Here is a 23,265-nt window from a genome sequence, read left to right as displayed (position 1 = left end):
CGACAAACATTTAGTCTGACACAACTGTGTCATTCCCCTAAAATATGGAAAGACTAAAACTGTCTTTGTGTGTCACTGCCCAAGTCACGTAGCCTTCTGAAAAAAAACAGATGAGATAAGGGAAATAAACATGAACTGCTTGGCTCAGCAGCTGATGTATTATTATTCTTTTGTTGGGGCTTCATAATTATTTAATCCCATTCAGGCTGATGTGAGGCAGATCTGCCTTCCTTCAATCTCACCTTTCTTTTCGGGCTGACGGTCCTGCGGCAGCTTTGGTGGCAGATGGGAGATGAAAGCGGGACCTTGGAGGGTGGAGGGGGAAAGAACAGTGGGGGTGAAAAATGAAGAGAAGAAGAGGGCACAGGGGTCAACTAAGTTTATAGAAAGAAGCAAGGAGCACACATATAGACTTGCAGAGGGAGAAATCGATGGATGGATTTTTTTTCCCTTTACAATGTGAGCTTCTAAAGCCATGCGTCTCTGTGCCAGATGTCAACCAGCTCTCTTCAGCAAGAGTTGAAGACTAAAAAAAAAAAATTTTTTTTTTTACAATAACATTTACTCAATCAAGTTCTTCTCCTATGCTGTATTGTCTACATTATTTTTGTCCCAACAAGATGAATAAATTCTACATTCTATTTCACTGAGTCAGCTCCTTTTTTTCTGCTGTTGTAGCATTAGCTCAAACGACACAGACTACATGCGATGTCTCACTTGTGGATATTTCACATTTTAACACAAGTGAGTGAATGCTTTATAAGGAAAGCAGAGAAAGCATCATTTTTTATTTTAGGGGAGGAGAGTTAGAATGGAATACAATCCAATTTTTCAGGGCCTCAGTGTAAATAATAGCATTTCAGGGAGGCTTAAGTCTGGAGTTTAACATGTAAAGACCAATTCACAATGTGAATACAGCTGCCTATTCAGGGCTCCCAGCCCCTTAACAGACCTTAATGCTGCCCCCTGCCTTCCAGCTATGGAGGAAGCCCCAATAGACTGTAGAATATCCCGCCTTCCTCCCCTCCCTGCTGTGGCATACCATGGCAGCTGTTTAACCATCTGAGACAGAAGGGGAACAATGCAATCTGAACTTCTTCCTCTTTCACTGTGCGGGGATATGTGGGTATCTCAATATTTTCACAAGTAGAAATCAACTGGATCAGGGATCCCCCTCCCCCCACACCTCCCAGCTGCTGCACATTTGTGATACAAGATGCGAAGTTCCTCTTTAACTTTTCCAGTCAGACCAAGTAAAGAAATGAAAAGAGGATGTCATTGATCATAGTTTCAAGGTGTGAATGCCATGTGACTCACAACAATAAAGTTGTAGTTCAGATGACAAAAAAATTATAAATTATTTCTTTACTTTATCTAAAGATTGCACTACAAACACTGCTTATGTATTTTTTTTGTCAGTTTGTCACACAGCCACACAGGACTGCCAACGTCATCCACATCTGTCACACACACTGTGCAATATATATATATATATATATATATATATATATATATATATATGTACATATTGTCCTTATCTAATTCCTGCAGTGCCAGAGCCATTGTGACGAAATTTCCTTTGTGACAAAAATCCAAATGACAAATAAAGAAAGTCTAAGTTTAAGTCAAACTATTTACTCCATTATTTGAAACAGCCATAACTGAACCCTCTTGCTACACCCTAAGTGTGAGACCCAGCATTCGTAGATCTCACCACTTCAAGTTCCTTGTTCAGCCCGGCAACAGTGTTTGATGAAAACATTGCAAACTTTTCTGTAGACCAATATCAAGGGGACCATAAGTCTATATTATGTTACTGAATTGAGCCTGCTAATTAGAAGTATAGGAACTATATTCTTTCAACTAAATTACACCACAAGTTACCACCATGAACCTCACATCCATGTACTACCCTGAGTAACCATACCAGTTGTTGAGTTTTTCAAATGTGTTTTTAGTGCTTAGTCCTCTAAATCCATTTATTTAAGAGAAGTGTCCATAACTCAAATTTGGTGACCTCACACCAAACAGGATATTTGACACTGCAGACAAGAGGGGAGATGTTTTAGTTTTTTGTTTTAGTTTTTATTTGGGGCTTGAGCACCAGATCAGCCAGGAAAATCATGTGTAGTGGAGGGGGTTTAATCATCGGTTGTTCAGTGTGGCACAGCTGGAGTTCTGCTAAACTGAGTGCGACAAGGTGACAAGTGCAGAACAAAAAAAAATATCATGAACATTTTTTGATGGTGTGTTATGAAAAGAAGTTCTTAACATAATTTAAGCAGGAAGTATTCCCTGGGCTGCTTCCTACCATTGCTAAATAAATGGAAAATTACACAGTATACTCAAATGTGAACTTTGGCAAGTTCTGCATATGTTACGGTTTAAAACTGAGATCGCCATTTTCCTTTCAATTGAAACAGTCGTTTAATAGTATCAGAGTCCATGGGGTGCATCCATGTGTGGGAAGGGGGGGCTCCATCAGCAGTCTAGTCTTGTAGAGACAGCAAAAGAGAGCCCCCTACTGGAATTGCTGAAACTTGAACTTGAGCCTTAAAATCAATGGAGGGAATATTTAGACCTTTCACAAAGTATATATAATCTGGCTTAACATGATGGTGTGATTTATGGCAAGTGTACAGGATATTTTGAGGTAGATTCATTTCATCAACAACAGAATATCTTTTATAACCAATATGCACAAGAGCAATATGTAGACTTTTTAAGCTTCGACACATGAGAGGTTTATTCCACGTTCAAAAGAATTGATTGGAAATGTTTAGATTCATGTGTTCTTTATATATATATATATATATATATATATATATATATATATATATATATATATATATATATATATATATATATATATATATATATATAAATATATATATATAAATATATATATATATAAATATATATATATATATATAAATATATATATATTTATATGTATATATATATAATATAAAAAAGAAAAATGAGACAATCACAAATTATGCAGTACAGATTTCATTTTCAAAGTATCTAACTACCTACTGAAGTTTAGCTTTCAGATGTATAGACCATATAATGGTCAGGTGTGGAAAACCACTTAACGTTACAGTACATGTAATCATCTCCAGACACTGATGCCAGGGATCACTCCAACTTATGGGAGAAAACACTAATTTATTTGACTAACTAATGTTCTTAATGAGACCAACATTTGTATGTCAACAATAAAAGAATGTAAAAGGCGTTAGAAGTGGTATATGCTTCATAAAAATGCAACACAGTGGCAGGAGTTTCACTCTCAGTAGCAAAAACAAACAAACAAAAAACCCCTAACCCCTCCACTTTCTTTCATTATGGCTACTCTTAAGTTATTTTTCTATTCAAACACACAGACAGCAATTCTAGCAATTAAATGTCTCTACGAATACAGTTTTTAAGTATAGCCACTGAAAATCTGTCGAGCACTATCCAAAAGTAGAGTAACCAGCAGTGGAGTCCAAAGGAACGTCGATGCTCCTGCGCCTGAAGGCCGTATATGAAGTCAGTGACACAACTACAAGAACATCTGGCACCTTGCTATAACGCAGGCCGCCCATTTAGTTTGTCATGCATGAGAGCGATGGCTCCACCTGTGAAGTCTCTCAGAACCTGCACTGTCTCGCGTTGGAGCTGCAGTGACTCACGCACAAACTCCTGCTGAGTCTCTGCTAGCTGCTGCACTGATTCAGACAGAAGCTCCAGGGAGCGCGACACAGTCTCCAGCAAGATGTTGGTAGCATGCTGCTCCTGCAGGCTCAGCGACGCATTATGAAGCATGCTTTCCTTTACGTTGTGTGACGGTTGCCCTGGCAGAGGAAGACTGTGTGTTGAGGCCGATGGTCCCGGGGATATCTGAGGTGGTCCTTGTTTCTGGATGCCGTTGTTTCCTTGGTGATCTCCTGTTAGTTTAGCTGCTTGAGTAGAAGGCAGCATGTCGTCCCTTTGGTCGTCATCAGAGTCTGCCAGTGCTGCATCAGTATCTGAAGTCAGAGACAAACACAAGTCCTTTCTTATTACTGAGTCATGGTACAAAAATGACCATTTGAATCCAAATTCTGACCAATCACTCACCTTCTGTCACAGGTATTTCATACTGCACATCGAAGGAGGGCTGTGAGTCCCCTACAATATTCAAAGGATTTAAATTACATTAAATCTCCCTGGACATACCAATTCCCTGATGTTTAGCCTGAAATGAAGTTGCTTAATTTTAATTAAAAAATTTGACTATTTTGATGTGTTCCTTTAAAAACTCACGCGAGGAGCCACTGTAGTTGGGCAGAGACTGATCGTCTTTGCTACCAGACTGTCCAAGCCCACTCATGTTGTAGGAGGTTGGTGGGGGCATAGATGCCACATCCAGCCCACCGTTGGGGGAGCTCTGCATCCCAATCATATCCTCCTCATCGATTTCTTCTTCCTCCTCTGGCACGTCATCATCATCTCCAAGGGGGCCGAAGTCACCCGTGCTCTGGTCTTCCTCATCCATCTCCAGAATCTGGAGCACTATTTTCTCTGTCTGATTAAGGTCTCTGGAAAGACGTGAGTTGAGGCCCCGGTTTGGCACCGTCCCCGAACGCATAGCAGCCACTTTCCGCTTGGTGTCACATTTAAGGTCAGACCATTTCTTAATGACCTCTATGACTTCTCGCTGGCACTCTCCGATCTCATTGACGCGTGCAGTAATCTCTGCCCATATGCGCTTCTTCATGTCTGTTGGCACGCCACGGTTGAATTTACCTTGGGGGGGGACGACATAGAAATTTTTAAATGTCATTACGTGAGTGGCCATGTTTCCATCAGCGTATTCTAATGTGCAATTGAAAATATCACATTAGCAGAGTTTGATGCTCTTACAAAATCCATCCATGCATCCATTTTCTATACCGCTTATTCGTTTAGGGTTGCGGCCCCCCCCCCGCAACCCTAAACAGGGGGTGAGCCTTTCCCAGCTGACATTGGACACGAGGCGGGGTTCACCCTGGACGAGTCTCCAGTCCATCGAAGGGGAATCAGGGGCTCAGTATCTTGCTCAAGGATACTTTGACATGGTCAACGGGAGAAGTGAGGCTTGAACCACCAATCCTTCAGTTGCTGGATGGCCATTCTACCTCTGAGCCACGCCGGGCTCTTGCAAAATTCCCATAGAAAAGGATTTTCATTGTTTGTTTCTTTTAAGTGGACATTGGGAATCAACCCTCTAAACTACAGCCATGATCCTGGACACATTGCAGTTTGATTGGTGGAATTAAATTTGCGGACATTTTGCTAGCACCTTCAAATGGTACGTTTAGGAAACCAGCACACAAGGGGACTGATTACCTGTTTATAATATTAGACAGCACTAACCGAGCTGGGATGTAGCAGGTGACTTAGCTTAGGGCTAATATTTAAATGGTATCCGATTGGTGCATAGACATCCAAACTCACTGATTCAGATCACTCATTTATACCCAGTTTCAGCGGCATTTCTGATACTGACATAAGCACAACCCTTAAAGACACAGCATGTCTGGCTCTGTAAGGGGGAGGAGTGATTGAGGAACAGCTTCATTGGAAAAATATCACAATATCCCCATAACAACAGTGGATGGAAACATGCATTTTCTCTTACAGACTTGGAACCCCAAGTATTGAAGAGTCTACATTTATCATTCTATGACTCACAAGTTAAATCTAATTTTGAGTATACCTTGGCTATGTTGGCAAAAAACAACTTATGCCATCTGCTTGGAGTGATTTATGATCAAACAGCTAAAATATTCAGAATGAGATTATCAGTATGGACACATACCAACAACAACCATGCGATGTTTTCTCACTTCATCCAGCAGTATGTGTACTTCACTGAAGGAGAACCGGGCTTTTCTTTTCTTGAAGCGTGTAACACTGTCTTGGTTGTAGTATAGTGTTGACGACATCCTCCCCACACTGTCAACAGGAGTCCGACTGCTTTCTTGTCCCTGCTGTGCCTCCGCCTCTCCACTTGTCTTGCAGGAGTCTGACTGAAGTTAAAAAGAATAACATGATGCAAATGTTAATTATGCATGTATTGGCCTATTGGCCTCGGGGCCTGAAATTAAGTGCTATAGACACAGAAACGTTTTTGTTTTTTTTTTTTAATTGGAAGATATGGCGAGCAATGTTGTCCCTCTAAACTCCCTTTACCTCAGTAGCTGAGCAATGGCCATGTGTAGGTATTCATTAGTTGAGCAAGAAGGAATAAATGCATTACTAGAAACAGGCACGGAATAAACTCTTCACTTGTTTAGCGCACTATAAGGCGCACCTTCAATGAATGGCCTATTTTAAAACTTTTCATATATAGGGCGCACCGCATTATAAGGCGCGCAGAATAGAAACTACTGTAGTGCAAGTTAGTGCATTCACAATACGGTACCGTTTTCTCCACAGTGCGGTTCACAGGAATATCAAAGGTGAGTGGAACCTCGTCCATGTTGATCATGTGCTCTGGCCGGATCTTCTTTTCAGTGATCTTGTTTTTGCAGCATGCGCGGAAAGAGGCCAGCTTTTCTTGGTAATCTTTTGGCAGTTGCTGCGAGACAGTAGTTCGTGTGCGGATGGAGAGATTACGTCTTTTCGTAAAACGAAAGCACCAAGAAGGACCGCCTCTAAATTCATTGATGTTCATGTCCCTAGCTAGCGCTGTTGCCTTCATTCGAATCGTGACTGTAGAGACGCTTCTACTTGCTGCTCTCTGTTCAACAACCCACTGTTCGAGTTTGTCCTCCAACTGTGGCCATCTCGGTTTGTTCCCTCGGAAACTCTGTTTAGTCTTCTTTACTTGGCGCAGGTCATCTTGTTGCTTCCTCCACTTCCGCACCATTGATTCATTAATGTTAAATTCTCTCGCTGCTGCTCTATTCCCATGTTCTACTGCGTGACTGATAGCCTTGAGTTTGAACTCTGCGTCGTAAGCGTGTCTCTTGAAAGGTGCCATTTTGGGGTCTTTATACACACAGAAGTGGTGTGGGACTGGAATTCCCCTTTATCGTTTTTACCGCTGTTACTTCGGCGACGCCCCCTGACTACGGCAGCCATAATTAACCAATATTGATCCACATATAAGGCGCACCTGATTATAAGGCGCACGGTCGGTTTTTGAGAAAATTAAAGGCTTTTCGGTGCGCCTTATAGTGCGGAAAATACCGGTAAATGTGACGAGAACAGCGTCAGTCATTCCCCTGAAAGAGTGAATGAACAATGGACGGTGCTGCAGTCACTTTACACATGCGATAGCCTGTTAGCAAGCTAGCTTGCTATTGAGCTGTTCCTATTATGTAGTCAGCTATTACATTACCATACATTGCTAAAACGTATGTAGCCCATTATAGCTATCTTCTTTCACTTCGACGCGATAAACGTGTAAACAACTAGGTTTATCCCCACACTTATGTTACACAACAGCCTACACTAGGTTAGCTATTTGCAGCAAGAGAGCGAAAGCTAACGCTAGGTTAAAATCAGAAAACGCTAAGAGGCCTTTTTGTTCATATAACGTCTCTGTGTGAGGTAAAAAATAATGGTCAAACTACTTAATGAGATGGTGAACATACCTCCAAGTAAAAGAAGTTGAGATTTGGTCCAGACGCCTGCAGATAAACTTCCTTGTCGACAAGGTAGCTTTTGTCAAGCTAGCCTGCACACAGCTAACGCTACAGAAAGTATGTCCGGTCGTGCAAATAGATTCTGCAACTTCGCGAACCAAAAGCTATGTCATTTTAGACAAAAATTTAGAAGTTTGGAAACATACACGGTATTTAGTACTGTTTCCACTAATTTGCAACATTAACCAAGGCGAACTGAGTGATTTTGCCAAACTTCTCTTTCGTTCTTTTTATTTTTCCAGCAGTAATATGGGCTCTTATTTAGAAGGCTTGTGCCTAACCTCCGGTGCCAATAGCGTGCTTGATTTAACTAAGCTAGCAACACAACCACAAACACACATGCTAAGGTAAGTATGTTGAAGAGGAAGAGTGGTTTGAGTATTCTGTTAATGTCTATTTTTCTGAAGCTCCTATTCTTAAAAGAATGTCACTGTGAGTAAGACCATCACAAAAGTGGAGTTTACAAGCATATTACATGTAAAATTGCTTTTGACTTATGTTTCTCGTTTTGTCAGTGGAGGGCACCATTGTTTCATTCTAGCGTTCCTATTTGTCGGCTAATGTGATTCCACGGTGCATAAGTTTGTTTCACATAGATTTCCCTTGCATACATATCAATTCATATTTCATTAATCGGTATCAATTAAGTGAAATATTACCCATTATCCATTATGTCTATAAGATTGAGGTACAAGTTAGATATGCAGACCTCCAAGTCTTCTCATTTTACCAGAGACAAATCCCTCGTCAGTTGGTTCCTTTTTCTATTAAGTTCAAAATCTTTTTTTTTTTTTGGTCCAACATAAACAGCTGCCTTTATAGCTTCAGTTCAGAATAAAGGAAAAGTCCTGAGTAAGAATGACTTAAGGGGCCAGAGACCCATTAGCAGTGGGTCAAAAATAAAACACACACTTAACATACCCCTTTTTATTCCCAATTATGGCACAAGTATTAATTTCACCAAGCAGTTAAATGACAGTGACTTTAACAACACAAATTAAAAACCCCCTCATAATGCCATCTTAAATATTGGCTGCATGCATTAGTGGCACACACAAGTTGTACTGTAATATATATTTCACACTTTATCTGGTAGTGACATTTTCAGTGAGTAAACAGTGAGTAGTACAAATAACCAGTAAGATAAGAAATTAGTGCAGCAGCCTTGTGCACTTTTATTACACTTGTATTACAGATGAAAGCACATTCATCAGCTTGGCCAAACAATGCTCTGTCTATTGGTATGTTAAAGTAAACTAGCATCACAGAGGATACATAAGATTGGATATAACAAACAAAAACAAATTACAATTCCTATGAGATCACTTCAAAGTATAGGATTTTTCATCAAAGTGTTAGTAGTAACCAGTGAGGCTCCAGATTGCTTTGAATATACAGTCAGTGCAACTCTGATCCAAAATAATGGTATAAACAAACCATGATTGAAATGTCTAAATAAAATGTTTAAATGTATAACTTTTTCAGTCAGGCCTCTCCGTAGGGCTGCATGAGCGTGTGCACACTTCACCACCTCACTGACACTCAGGTTATTTTTGTGCCATGATTACTTTTGCATCATGATTACTTTTGCAAGGCTCTACAAGGTACCTTTCCAGCTGATCCAGGGGTTAAGGTAGGTATCATTTTGGCTTAAAATTGTCAAAGAATAAAACCCCATTTTGAACTTATCTTTGTGCCATTTGGACTTGACAACACAAGGCAAAAAACCAAACTAATGACATCAATTCAGCATAGGAGTATACTGGTTAACTGGTCAACTCAGCAATGGGTGACTGAGGGAGTTAATGTCTGTGCTTTTCTGGTTTAGTAACAGCAGCATCACTTCTGCCAGGCAATAATATGGAAGAGTGAGCAGTCCTACAATGCTTTACTAAAATATCCAACATGGAATTACCATTTAAGATCAACCTGTATACATAAGGGACTCTCTGAATAACAAGGGAAGTTCTGGGGAGGGGGGGAGTAAATATTCTATACTGTTTAGACGAACAGAGTGGTTCCGTGTAACAAGCAGGAGAGATGTTGTCTGGGCTCAAGAGTACATGGTCAACTGAAGCCACTGGAGAGACACAACAGCAGAGATGACTTTAAGCAGGAGACTGATGCCATCAACAAAATGCAGTGAAACTGGGATCTAGGCAGAACCTTAAAATTGTAAATAACAAAGACAGGTTTACCTCCTGAATATTAACTTTGATGGATCCATTGTTATCCTTATCCAAGGTTTTGAAGGCACCTGGAACAGAGCAGATTTAGAAACTACTGGACCTTCAGTTTATTGGTTTCGATCCAAGACAATCATTGTTATCCCAAAAATACAGATATTATTCATCAAATGAATCAACATTAGGAGCTTTTGAAACTTACGGCACATGGCATCCAGTCTCACAAGACAGCCAATGTAGTTGTCAAAATCCATGTTCCCATTTTCATCGCTGTATCTGCGTATGATCATGTTGAACAGCTGCTCGTTGAGGGGAAACCCTGAGGAAGAGAGGGACAGATTAAACCACTGGTTTTATAAATATAAAGGATACATGTTATAATACAGGTCGACACAAATGTATTCCAAGTAGCTGATACAAGCATCATAACAACTTAACATAGAAGTTAAAAGAGGTTGTTTTCATTGCCATTCGGTGACAGACATAAAAGAGCCCTCATTTATGTCTTATCGTATTCATGAAAAAAAAGTAATTTACGGTAAGTGTTTTCTTGTTCATGCATGCAGATAGTCTTGACAATCAATGAGTATTCATAAACAAAATTACGAATAAATAATGAAAAATAATATGATTATTGTAAATAATCAGATCAAGGTCGCAGTGTTATTCAAGCCTTCACATTTCTATTTCCATGTTTGGCTGAATGTTATTGGAGACCAGATATCAGTCATATAAATGTGTTTTATTGGAGTCAGTGAAAGGATCTACTGAATTTACTGGTGTGAATGAATATGCATTCATTTCTTATTAGTACAAATACATTTGTTATTGGGAAAAAAAAGGATGAAAACTGGTTAAATGAATTGTTTTTTAACCTTATCATTATCAACCTTGCATTAATTTGTCTTAGAAATTTGTCTTGTATCTCTATTACTTTTTCTCTAACAGTTGATTTCTGGTATTTCTAAAGTGTCTTGGTGCTGAAATCATTTAAGTGAAACTGACACAACAATATGGAAGAAAATTACAGACCGGCAGCTCTGAAAGCATTGGGCAACTCATCTGCTCCGATGACCCCAGAGCCATCTGTGTCGTAGGCCTTGTACACTCCCTGAAGAACAATGAGTATATTTTAGGTTAGCTGCTACACGGCATACGCTACAGTATTCACCTGTGATACATATGATTCATACAGTTTTACCATTACTGGTGATAATTGAGACTGGGCACGAGAATGTAACTGGGGAGCAAAGAATCGTGGGTGTGTAACATGGGGTGGCTGTACTTGCCTGCCATTTCTTTATACTATTCCAGAGGTGTTTGAATTCATGGAAGCCGAGTTTTCCAGTGCTGTCACTCTGGGGCCAAATTAAGGAAAACACACACATCAATTTCAAAGCACGCATACAGAATGGGAGGAACAGGCCACGGCAAGAATGATGTCTATTTACACAGAGTCCAACTCAAAGCATTTTTGAGAGTCATGGAGGAAAACCACACAAAATCACACTCTATTTGTTAGGTTTGTATTTGTGTATTTTTACATTTGTCACCTTCTGTTGAATGCTTTCAAACACACTTTGTAGATTTACTAGATTCTAGATTTGCTTGTAAGATTAGGCTGTGCTCTTGAAGGTGGGCTGTCATAAACTACTGTGCTCTACAAAGAATTATAAGATCACTTGCTTAGAAATACAAACCTGACAGAGCAATTCTCCTTTTTGATGTGGTGAACTAGAAATAAAACTCCATCATCCAAGTCAATCAGTCCTTTGTTAGGTTTTTTTCTTTCATTAATTTTTCATCTCTTATTGAGTCTTCTTTTTTTCTATTCTTTGATGTGATTAACAGTCTCCATGTTCGGCCCCATTTTGGACAAACAGTTGCACTTCATGCATACAAGGTGTGTTTGCTGAAGGAGTGTTTTCATCTGCCTTCCTGTTTCATACAGTAAGAAATCAATCCAAACTTTTTGTCTTGTTTCAAGCTGGATTTTTACAATTAATGGCATAGATCTCATAGTTCCCATTTAGCTAACACAGTTGACTCTGAGCAATACATTCATGAAAACCTGTTTTCAGGGTAGAAATTACACTTAGCAACTGTAGTACGTCACATTTGTTTCAAGTTCTGTTCCAGGTATCTTTATGATGTTGTCACCTGGACTAAAAATGACATACTGCCATTAGTGATAGAAAGGATACATCCATGACTGCCACCATACTCCTGCAAGACTCAATGGTGAAACCATCTGTCTTCAGGTCTCCATCTACATATAAGAAAAACTGTTAAGACACATTTTCTTTTATTGTTTTATAAGAAATATCAAAAGTGTAAATACGTGAAATTAATTTGTTACAGCAGACTCAACAACAGACCACACAGGCAAACAAAAGGATGTTAAATGACACAAGATTCAAGATCTTACGCTTTGCAATGATTCTGTTTAAAATGTTCATCAGCTCAGCTGGGCTCACCTCCATGTCCTACATGACAAAAGAGCAAGTACAAAACATTAAAACATTTGTGAATACTTTGGGTGTAACGCTAAACACAAGACACACTTCAGTTCACATCATGGTTCTGGACAACTACAGAACACTTAACTAGTGATGTCTAGTCCACCGAGAAATTCAAATCTTCCAAAATACAGCTGATGGAGACATGAGGGCCTTTGACCTTCCATCTGTAGTTTGCACTCCACCACAGTGACTCATTCAGCTTTAGTTTTGATGAAAGATCTCCTCCACACATCAACAATGACACACAAGAATACTGTAATGAATACTAATGTGTCAGATGGGGCCTTTTGCAATTAAAAAAGAACAATCAAAATAACAACCAGTGTTTATTTTGTCAAACGAAACGAACACGAACATTTTTCATTGACTACACTTTATTCTGTGCCTAACTTGTGACGAGAACGTAAATACTCGTAAGTACTGACAACGAAAATTAAAACAAAATCGCTGTTCACTATGAGCTGACGAGTAAAAACGTGACAAAAAGGATGACGGTGGCCGGCCGGACCATCGGGGTTACAACCATCCTTAATGCCTTGATTTCTTTTCTTTTTAACCAATTAATCATCTCAAAACAAATTTGACCTCTCAGTCCGACTTTTTGATTGGCGGGCCCCGACCCCGCCCTCCGCGGTGTTGCAGTGCACGTAGCATGTCGCAGAGACGCTGTGAAGATGAGCAGCAGACCTTCACCAGTGGTGGCAGCGTGGAAAGTTGGAGTAAAAGACGAGCGGATTTATGGACGCATTTCTGTTATCATCCTGTCAAACAAAAGACGGAGTGTGTTGTTCCCGACAAGGATGGGGAGTGTTGTGGATTTAAGATTAGTGGAAAAAACACGACCAATTTAAAAAGACAACTGAAGGCCTGCCATCCCGCAGTTGGAGCTTTACTCTTGCAGCTTGTAAGTTTAATACAGAAAATAAACAAGAACTTGCATTTTTTCTGACGTTTCATTATTATGATCCTTATTAACAAGAGCAATGTGGTTCAAACTCTGTACTCTGTACTGTTTTCTTGCTTAGGACATGCGCAAAATGAACAACAGGACTCTAATTAATCAAGGAGTACAGTTGGAGAAGTAGATGCAGGTGATGGGCCTTTCTAAACAGTGCTAACTACAACTACAAATGTAGTAAATACAATCTTGAGAATTTGGACAGTTACAGCAACTCTTGGATTTCTTGAAGGAAATGAGGTGGAACCGATGGGGCTCTTACTAAAAATGACAACTGAATATCAAAGATAAGTTGATGTAGGACATACTCACATCTCCAGCTAGCTGCTGGAAGACTCTGCGAAACTGTTTCTCTTCATCACTTTCATGCTGCTCTGCATAGACATGAGGCCTGCGTGGTGGGGGCTGTGGGACAGGTACACCAGCAAACATTACAAACACTCTTAGCAGCCACAGATAGCAGTCTGGTGTTGCTAATATGAGGACTCACCGGGTCAGAGGGCACAAACATGGCTGGGTCGATGTTGCTACAAAGACAGTTACAGAAAGGAATAAAACCATAAAGCTCACATTTTGCATTTGGCTTGTTTTTTGGGGTTTTATTTTTGTATATTCTCACCTGACAACATCAATGAGGCCACCAAGTAATTTCTTTGCCATAAACATCTTGGAACTGTGAATTTGAAATGACAAACAAAGTTTAACATATACGCTGACAACACCAGAGTCCAGATTCTTATATGTTTTGCTCGACTAAAGAATTCTTACTATGCAGCCATGATTTATACATTAATTTATTTAGTAAATGGACAAAAATCAAGTAAAATCATGGCATCCTTGTTGGCTGCAAAATGATTAAAGTGAGAAAACCAGCAGCAGCAAATAACTAAGCTTTCATGCCAACAGTTTTTTCCTTCTCATTATAACAATCTGAAAGCCGGGTAACTACTTAACATTGCCATGAGGTTTGGAATCATTTATTATTGGAACTTGTTGTGACTATGTGATATAAACGGGTTTCACGTGTCATTAGCTATTAAATACAGCAGCGCCAGCAGGGCTTGTCTTCTACCAGGTTATGGCATGTCCTGTTTGTCTTCTCCTCGATTAACGATAGTCTAATTCCTGACAAGCCCACTATCTCTTACTTTTTTCCACTATGGAAAAAAACGATGCCGCGCCCAGGTTGTCGAAATTGACCATGGCTACACATTTGCGTAAGCGTATCATACGTGTAAAAATCCCATGCTTTACTTTTAAACGTAGCTGGCTGCAAGTAATGTCACTGTGAAAATGTGTTAATTTCCTTGGGTGCGCAATAACAGAGCTATTATCCTTCAACTTATAAGTGTTCTGTTATGTTCGATATTACGCTCTCAGACCGATAATGTGCTTCGTTAGCTCATAGTTTTGTTCACATATTCCATTCCGACTGCCGCTCAGTTCGGTTGTTAAGAATATATTACCACAGCTATTGTCGACACAGAGCAAAACGTTGACTTTACACTGCGGACAGACGGTATATAGCAGCGAACGGGGAGGTATTCAGGACAGCAGCTAACTTTAGCTAACCTAGCTAACATTAAGCTAGCTACAGGGGGCACAAACTCATCGGACAAATGCCGCTAAACTTTTAATTGCTGCAGTAAACAGTGATATTTTCAACATTCATTTCTGAGATAAGCGACGCTCTCCGCATCGAAAACCTAACATGAGTGAGTATTTACCCGAAGAGACTACAGCACTCCCAAAGTTGTTGGCTGGATACTTCTCTTTGCTCGTATGCGTTGAACTGATGGTGACGCCCCGACTGACGCAGAAGCAGGAGAGAGAGAGAGAGAGAGAGAGAGAGAGAGAGAGAGAGAGAGAGAGAGAGAGAGAGAGAGAGAGAGAGAGAGAGAGAGAGAGAGAGAGAGAGAGAGAGAGAGAGAGAGAAACTGTCACAGTTGTTTCCGTCCCCGCTTCACTTCTGCCAGGCATAAACGAATTTGTTCTTCCTAATAAAGGCATAAGGCTACTGGAATCCTGGTGTTGCATTACTGCCATTTTCTGGAGTTAGTGATTACACCTACGCAGACCTTCTAAGTGGAATGATGAAGACATAATCAAAGAGAAAGCAAAAATGGAGGGAAAGGAGTTCCAGATACAGACATTCCTACATGTTAGGCGGCAAGGAAAAATGACATACGGCTTGGGGGTAAACACAAGCAGAACCAAGACAATTGAAAGAAAACATGTGGAAGCCAGTTATCTTCTGCTGTTGGTTTTTCATACAAAGCTTACATTAGCTTTTGGTGTTTGTTATTAGTTCCGTTGCTTATCAACATAGGGGTGGCATGGCTCCTCACTTCCCCGGGTGACCATGTCCAAGTGTCCTTGAGCAAGATACTGGGCCCCTAATTGCTCCTGATGGCCCTGCAATGGACTGATGACCCGTCCAGGGTGAACCATGCCTCTGTCAGGACAGGCTCTAGTCCCCTGCGACTCTTAACGAATAAGCGGTATGAAAATGGACGGGCTTATCATCAACATGTCTTTCAAAAGACAGTCCAACTGAATGTTTGAAGTGTACATTTTTTTGTGAATACTTGAAGTGGCCCTCTTGTGACAAGCCTGGACCCCCGGTTATTGAATTTGAGACCGGCTGTAGAATAATATCATCACCATTTCCACTGAATGTCCCTTAACATTTCAATTAATCTATGAATATTGATCAGTCTGTTAGGAGTCAAACAACAAAAATGATTGGGGTAGGAGACACTGGATTCACTGTTATTATGACTCCTGACAATGGTTGAATACGAATGATTAGAATGACGTTGCAGCTTTACACAGAAGGCTGAGTGGCAGGGCAGCACCTCCCCCAGCTTGAACAGCCTCCCTGTGGGACTACAACTGGACTGACGCTCCCCATGCTCTTGACAAAGTGACACTACAGCCTCCCCAAGACCCCAGCTGACTATTTGGACAAACAAAATTTTACAATAAAACGTCTGCACGTCTGTGTGTGCAACTGCCATATGCATCCGACAGGGGGAGACAGAGAGAAGGTTTGATTACATTCACATGCAACATCAGTCATTTACTTATGTAGCTGCTCACACAATCAGGTGGTTCAACACATTGTTTAGTTGCCAATATTTTCTTCTGCAAGGTGTCAGGATTTTTCTACAGAAATACACAGAGCCCTGTTTGAATTGGTTGTTAGATGTGGACTTAAGTTGTTCACTGTTTTATTTTGTAGTTTTTGCATGAGGACTTGGTTTTGTGTAAGCAAGGCCAAGATGCAGAGGCAGGCATGAAATGAGGAATTTATCAATTTATAAAAAAAAATACACTTGCAAAACTAAAATCAAGGGAAACCATTAACCATTAACTATGCAGGTGAGGAAATGGAACCATGAGCAAACTGAGGATACCAAAATGACAGCAAACAAAACTAGAATTCTGTTCGTGCTTTAAATTCAAATTAAACTCATAACATAACAAGAAGCAGATGGGAGAACAGGACAGGAAGGAAGGAGCTGACTGGGTAAGAACTAAGAACAGAGCTGGTGTTAACAAAGACCGATTCACGGGGGAACACATAAAAAAGAAGGGAAACAGAGAAAGACAGGCAAAACAGCAACAACAAAAAAAGTGAATTTCAAAATAAAACAAGAACTGACTACAACGGAGAAACTAGGTGCAACAAGAAAGGATACAAAACCAAAATTCAAGACTCCCAGCAGACAAAAACAGCCCATTAAAGTAAAAACTTAAAATCAACTTTCAAGTGTGACAGTTTTGTGTTGTGTGCTAGTTTTTGTATTTACCTCCATGTTCCTTCCTGTTAGGTTCAGCTGTTAATCAGTCTTTGTTAGCCTACTGTCTTTTATCTTTGCTCTAGCATCAGTTATTAGGTCTGTTGTATTTCAGTTCTGTTTTTAATGTAAGTCTCTGTCGGCATACCTATTTTGGTCATGGATTCCTACTGTTGGTACTTCCACTCCATCTGCATTTAGGTCTACCTGCATCCATTTAGTGTTTCAGAGGTTGGCATTCAATTCTAAACAGGATCCTCCTCACAAACAAAAAGCAACAAATGATTCTATTATGAAATTGAATATCTGACATTCTTTCCCACTAAAAGTAGGTGAAGGATTATGCTAGGATTTATCCCTGTCTATTTAATCAACTTGTCCATTAAATCCTGACATCAGTAGCTGAAATCATATCGGGCAGGTGTACTGACCCCCGACACTTTGACAATCAAGTTTGTTTGTTTTCTCTTTGATCGCTACATTTCTTAATCCTTTGCTGCCAGTTCTTGACAGTGCTGACACCTTACCAGCTCAATTGATATGTCTCAGACCTGCTGTCCTTCTCTTTTACCAAGCACAGAAATGGTATTTATGAATACAAAGGCAACATGTCCACAAACTACATATTGATGATAGACTGCTGCTTCTTGTAATTACTGAACATCCAGCTCTCAAAACTGGAGTGGAATGATAAAGTATAAGCATACCCAAATTCACAGTTGTTTTTTTTTTCTGGCTATAATATGCAAAGTTATAGGGTGAATTTTCCCATCTGCTTAATGATAGTTGTGGTTAGTCATTCTATGTCTGACACCTGCCTTGAGGCTGCAGTGCATCATACTCAGCCATTATCATGCACATAAAAAAGCTTCAATTAACCAAGGGATTATGTGAACATCTATGAGTCTGAATATGTCTGGATTGATGTTTAAGATTTGATAATGTATAATGTGCTGTGCAGAAAGTGATATCTATCCTTCAGATCCCACTCCAGCTAAAATTACTCCATCCATGAAATAGCGGTATCCATGGTTACATCAGGAGCCATGTTAAAGGGTGCCTGAGTGTATCTCTATTCTCAAGCACCCTCCACCTATTTTTCTCATTCATCATCTGAAAGGAATCGCTGTGACACCTCGAGGTTTCCTGCAGCTATGATTTGAGTTTGAAAATGAGATTTGCAGTGAATCATTTCAGTGATTCTGACCAAGACAGACTGGTTATTAAACATATCTGAATTATGAATGCAAATATTACATCTGCAATTACCTGCTTGACTTTGAGGGAGTGAGATGCAGAGCTCCAGCAGTTAGCGGTTCAGTTTAACAGAGGCTGCAGCTTGGAATATTGTATAGGAGCATCCCAATGCGACATATTTGCAGTCTTCAGAGCAACCTGTTACCTTGACAACGCATTTTTATCATTCAAGCCCATTGGTACCTTGTCTCACAATAGGAATCAAATGTGACTTAAACGTATGTTGCTGCAGGGATTTACACCTCAATTCAGGGTAAAACAAGATGTCAGAGGAGTTAAGATCCGCAGGGAATCTGAACTAAGATAGATGATTATGCCTTTGTTTTAATAACAAAAATCAGACTGAACAGTATGATCTCGTAGCCACTGAACAATACTGATGAAGTAAAATGGTGTTCAGAATACTCTAAGTTAGATCATAGATATTCTAAGAATTATAAATATTAGTCTTACGTGATGTCATTAGAAGAGACAAACTACAGGGTATTAGATGCAGGATTTAATACATTCAAATTGACAACATGTGATTCCCAAAATACCAACGACCTTTGAGCGGGTATTATTTCAACTGGCTTAGTCATCCAGTTATTTGCCTAATTGTCAGGCCATACTTACAAGTTAGTTAGTCATTCTGACAATTGTTACACAAGCTTTACACACACGTTTTCCACAAGGCAGTCCCATCTGCTGGTGTGTCTATCTGGGTCTGGATTCCACAATAATCCAAGAACAAATTCAAGGATTTCTCCAAAGTACATTTGTTGGAAACTTTCATTTTTAAGTCCGGTCAAAGGATGTAGTAGGTGGACTTTCAGACATTACTGAATATATTTCCTACCAATTACATTGTTTTCTTACCATGAACTCAAAACCGGTGAGGATGATTTTTGCTACATTTATTAATTTATACATTTATAATTCAGTTAAATGCTTTCTTGGAGTTTAAAGCCATTATTTGACAATAAAAAATTGCTGGCTTCTCTTCTTCTCATGAACAGAAACATTCTTGAGGGTAACTCACTCTTCATTTTATCTTTTCGAAATAGGATATATTTTTCTAAACTTTATCTAAGTATTAGAATACCCTTCATTGAATCCAATATTATGTATCTTTGGATGTTGGGTATGTTCTTAGGTCAATGTAACAATCAGCAAAAAATACCAACATTACCTCTGTGTAGTCACAGTGCCGCATATGTGTGATGTCACCCCACGTGTGTGTGTTGCTGAGCTCAGGAGATTAGGGATGCATCTGCTGGATAATGAACAAGGTCAAACAGTGGCGAAGGAATGAATGTGCCGGACATCTCATGGTGTTCAAAGTCATGGCAGTTTGATGTGTTGCAGAGCTTTGAATTGTACTTCTATTTATATCCAACAGTTGAATATTGGGGCCTCACTATGTGCAGAGTTTGAAAATGGAAGATGTTTTCACATTAATTGGTGAAAGTGTCAATTGTCTTTGTGCTCAGTGAAAATCTGATTGTAAGCTGCAGTCCTATGAGCCGGACAGTGACATTACAAATGTTTTGGAGGCCGATCCTGGTCCAAAATGTAACATATATGAGTGGAATCTTGTAACTCCCACATCACTAAGGAAGAGAATAGACAATATAGAGACAAAGAACAACTCTTATGTGTGGCAGATGAATGACAAATTAAACATATCTATACAGGAGTGTTTCTTGGTACTCTGGAACCTGGGGAACCAGTTAACACCCCACCCAACTCCACACTCGTGGCACAGAGGCCCCCTAAGTTCCATGATGCAACAAAGACATAATTTATCAAATCTTTACATGTGCTTTTCTGTTATGTGAATATTACATATAATGGTTTTTATAGAGGTTATATCAATATTGATAAATATCTGATATCGGCCAAAAGTTAGTTCTGAAATATCAGCAAATCAGTTCTCAAGGGCCACTTCTAGTTTGGGGCCCCAGGAAATTGGCTTGCCTAGCCTGTTGCATCACCCCTGGGAATTTTTAATGAGGAAAGATAGGTGGCATTAATGTGGTAATTATATTTTTTTTTCTGTCAAACATACATTACTTATTTAACATATATTATCACAGATGTACCCTAACACATGTGTGAAGGGGATCTTTATGTATAATGTTCAGGTGTACTGAAGTATTTTCAGTTTAGGGAACTTTGTACTTTTATTCCCCTTTATTTTAAAGGAAATATTTTTACTCCACTACATTTACATGAACTTACAAGTTACCAGTTACCTTGAATAAAAAAAAGCTTTACATGGAAAACAAACCTGATGAGGATGATATCATGTCAAATTTTAAACTGACCAACTCCAAGAGGTCATTACAAGAGCAGCACAAGTGAAGAACGGGTAGTTTTACTGAACCAATGACCAACATCTGTTCAGTACACTGAAGGAAATATGTCCTCTGAATTATTTGAGATCTGGAAATTTGGCGCAGATATATTTTAGGCAGGTGTCATCAGTATGACTTGCTTTTGTCATAGTTATAGTAATCAAAACATTAAAATTGTGTTATTGATTGTATTCCATCCATCCATTTTTACCGCTTGTTCTGTTGAGGGTCGTGGGGGCGCTGGAGCCTATCTGAGCAGCTTTCGAGTGAGAGGTGGGGTTCACCCTGGACAGGTTGCCAGTCCATCACAGGGCCAACACATAGAGACAGACAACCATTCAAACTCACAGTCACACCTACGGTCAGTTTAGAGTATAAATCAACCTCATCCCCTCTTGATGTCTTTTGACTGTTGGAGGAAGCTGGAGTACCTGGAGAGAACCCACACAGGAACAGGGAGAACATGGAGACTCCACACAGAAAGATCCTGTGCTGAAGCCGGGCCTCGAACCCAGACCTTCTTGCTGTGAGGCGATAGTGCTGACCACTGCACCACCGTGCAGCCCTGATTCATTGCATTCCATATGAAATATGGAATTGCATATGGAATGCAATTTTTAATATTCAATTTATGATCCATTTACACAAGACTTGATTTGGCCCAGAGCAGCTTCTTTAATAGAGCCAAGTTCTTTTATATGTTAACCTCTGCCAAGGAGGTCATAGTTTTGTCGATTCATCTGCCTGTTTGACTATCAGCAGGATGATGCAAAAAGTGTGGGGGTTAAATTTCATCAAACTTGGTGGAGGGGTGTAGTACAGGCCAAGGAAGAACCCATTAAATCTGGGGGCACATTATTCATAGCGCATCCCCGTGGGTCGAGCAGATTCATCTCAAACTTGGTCAGAAACCCCTAGAGACCATGGTGATGGTTACCGTGAGGACCTTTGGTGTGTCCAAAATCACATACTTCCATACTACACACTGTTAAAAAAAAAAAAAAAGTAGGAAAAACAGTATGGACAGTATGCGAAAATTGAGTATGCAAAGTAAGTAAGTACCCGGATGCAAACTCAACTCGGTCGAGATTTTGAGTATGCGACTGTGGACACTCGCCGCACTCATTTAATCGATAAAGATGGCAGCGGACTTCTGTAGTGAGAGTCGGTCGACACTGACTTGTATAGAGTCTTCTTTACATAATACTTACATACTTTAAATAACGGGGACAAATTTAAAATTGTGTGTAGACACGGGTTTGAAAAAAAAAAGACTTGTCACAAAACTGTTTTGTTAAATAGATCACGCAAATAAACTATACATACCGTTGCATCTTCAGCCAATAGAAGGCGGACATTGCGCGATGACTGTTCGTTTTGCTGTTTCATAAATCGACAAACAAGCGCAGGCAAAAGGTGGCGGTAATTAGCTGATGCGGATGCGGTGCTAGCCGGTCACAAATCGGCGTAGAAGAAGACATCGCGTCGTCATTTCCGGTGAGTGCGCCATGCGGCAGAATGCGATTTGGGACCACACTGCATCTTCGAAACACGCGCACTGCGGAATTGAGCACATAGTGTGCTTAGTATACTCAATTAAAAAAAAAAAAAGTATGCACTATGGAAGCATGTGATTTGGCACACAGCACTTGACTTTCAATTAAACAGTGTAATCATGGGAAGGCAGCCAATTTGATATTTGGTCATAGAACAGGAACCTGTACTGTAATACCTTAATTGTACATGGTCAGATCTTTCTAAAACTTTACACACTGGATGAGAATCCTGGTATGAAGATATTTGCAAGCTGAAATGAAGTTATAGCGCCACCTGTGGCTATAGGAAACAAGCTTCATTTAACAAATTTGTAATTTTCATCAAAATTACAGTCTTCATGTGATGTACCATGTTGAACAGCGTGTTATCTCTAACACCACCGAGTGGAACCGGAAAGCCTTATTTCATTAGCTCCATAGCATTACTGCCTAAGTCATCCATCCATCAATTCTCTATACAGTTTATTTGTTGGGGGCCGTGCGGGGGGGGGGGGGGGGGGTGGGGGGTTGGAGCCCATCCCAGCTGACTTTGGGGGTAGAGGTGGTGTTCATTGCCAGTCCATCGCAGGACCAACACATATAGACAAACAACCATTCACACATTTAGAGTTGCTTTGGACTGTGGGAGGAAGCCGGAGTACCTGGAGAGAACCCACACAGGCACTGGGAGAACATGCAGACTCCACACAGACAGACCCCATGCTTGAGCTGGGGCTCAAACCCACAACCTTCTTGCTGTGAGGCAACAGTGCTGACCACTGCACCACCGTGCTGCCCTGCCTAAGTCATATTTTGGCCAAATTGAGCCAGTAAGGCACAGTGACTCGGCAGCCTTAGGAGTTGGGCCGATATCTCAATTCAGCCAAAATATGACATATGCAATTACTCTGAGACTAATGATTTGCACCACAGCGCATGCATTAGTTTGCTGTTTCATGCAAAATCCAAATGTTATCAGGTCCCCCCATCCCTATGTAACA

At 40.2% G+C, this 23,265-nt stretch overlaps 2 protein-coding genes across 4 annotated transcripts; both read right to left on the bottom strand.

Moving 5' to 3' along the window:
• Positions 1–2,977: 2,977 nt before the first annotated feature.
• Positions 2,978–8,032, bottom strand: LOC147249124 (uncharacterized). 3 transcript variants are annotated; one of them, XM_086226691.1, is made up of 6 exons: positions 7,614–8,032; positions 6,437–6,592; positions 5,831–6,041; positions 4,294–4,776; positions 4,108–4,158; positions 2,978–4,016 (listed from the first exon to the last, which is right to left on the bottom strand). In XM_086226691.1, exons 2-6 carry the CDS (start codon positions 6,500–6,502, stop codon positions 3,574–3,576), a joined length of 1,254 nt encoding a protein of 417 aa, XP_086082817.1. In that variant the 5' UTR covers positions 6,503–6,592; positions 7,614–8,032; the 3' UTR covers positions 2,978–3,573. The 3 variants fall into 3 exon arrangements, with proteins under 3 accessions (XP_086082817.1, XP_086082818.1, XP_086082815.1); XM_086226692.1 differs by lacking the exon at positions 6,437–6,592 and having other exon boundaries at positions 7,614–8,031; XM_086226689.1 differs by lacking the exon at positions 7,614–8,032 and having other exon boundaries at positions 6,437–7,582.
• A 783-nt stretch (positions 8,033–8,815) lies between these two features.
• capns1a (calpain, small subunit 1 a) lies at positions 8,816–15,156 on the bottom strand. Its single transcript, XM_086226693.1, has 11 exons — positions 15,058–15,156; positions 13,950–14,003; positions 13,821–13,857; positions 13,643–13,735; positions 12,279–12,336; positions 12,055–12,119; positions 11,136–11,208; positions 10,883–10,957; positions 10,053–10,169; positions 9,863–9,921; positions 8,816–9,744 (listed from the first exon to the last, which is right to left on the bottom strand). The coding sequence occupies exons 2-11, from the start codon at positions 13,994–13,996 to the stop codon at positions 9,718–9,720; spliced, it is 651 nt and encodes a 216-aa protein (XP_086082819.1). The 5' UTR covers positions 13,997–14,003; positions 15,058–15,156; the 3' UTR covers positions 8,816–9,717.
• Between the last annotated feature and the right edge of the window lie 8,109 nt (positions 15,157–23,265).

The sequence above is a fragment of the Aulostomus chinensis genome, chromosome 15 (genome assembly GCF_037954235.1).
Source record: "Aulostomus chinensis isolate RoL2024-O1b breed Wild chromosome 15, RoL_Achi_v1.0, whole genome shotgun sequence".
NCBI classification, from domain to species: Eukaryota; Metazoa; Chordata; class Actinopteri; order Syngnathiformes; family Aulostomidae; genus Aulostomus; species Aulostomus chinensis.
Note: the sequence above shows the minus strand (reverse complement) of the source record. Positions and strands in the feature narration are given on the sequence as shown.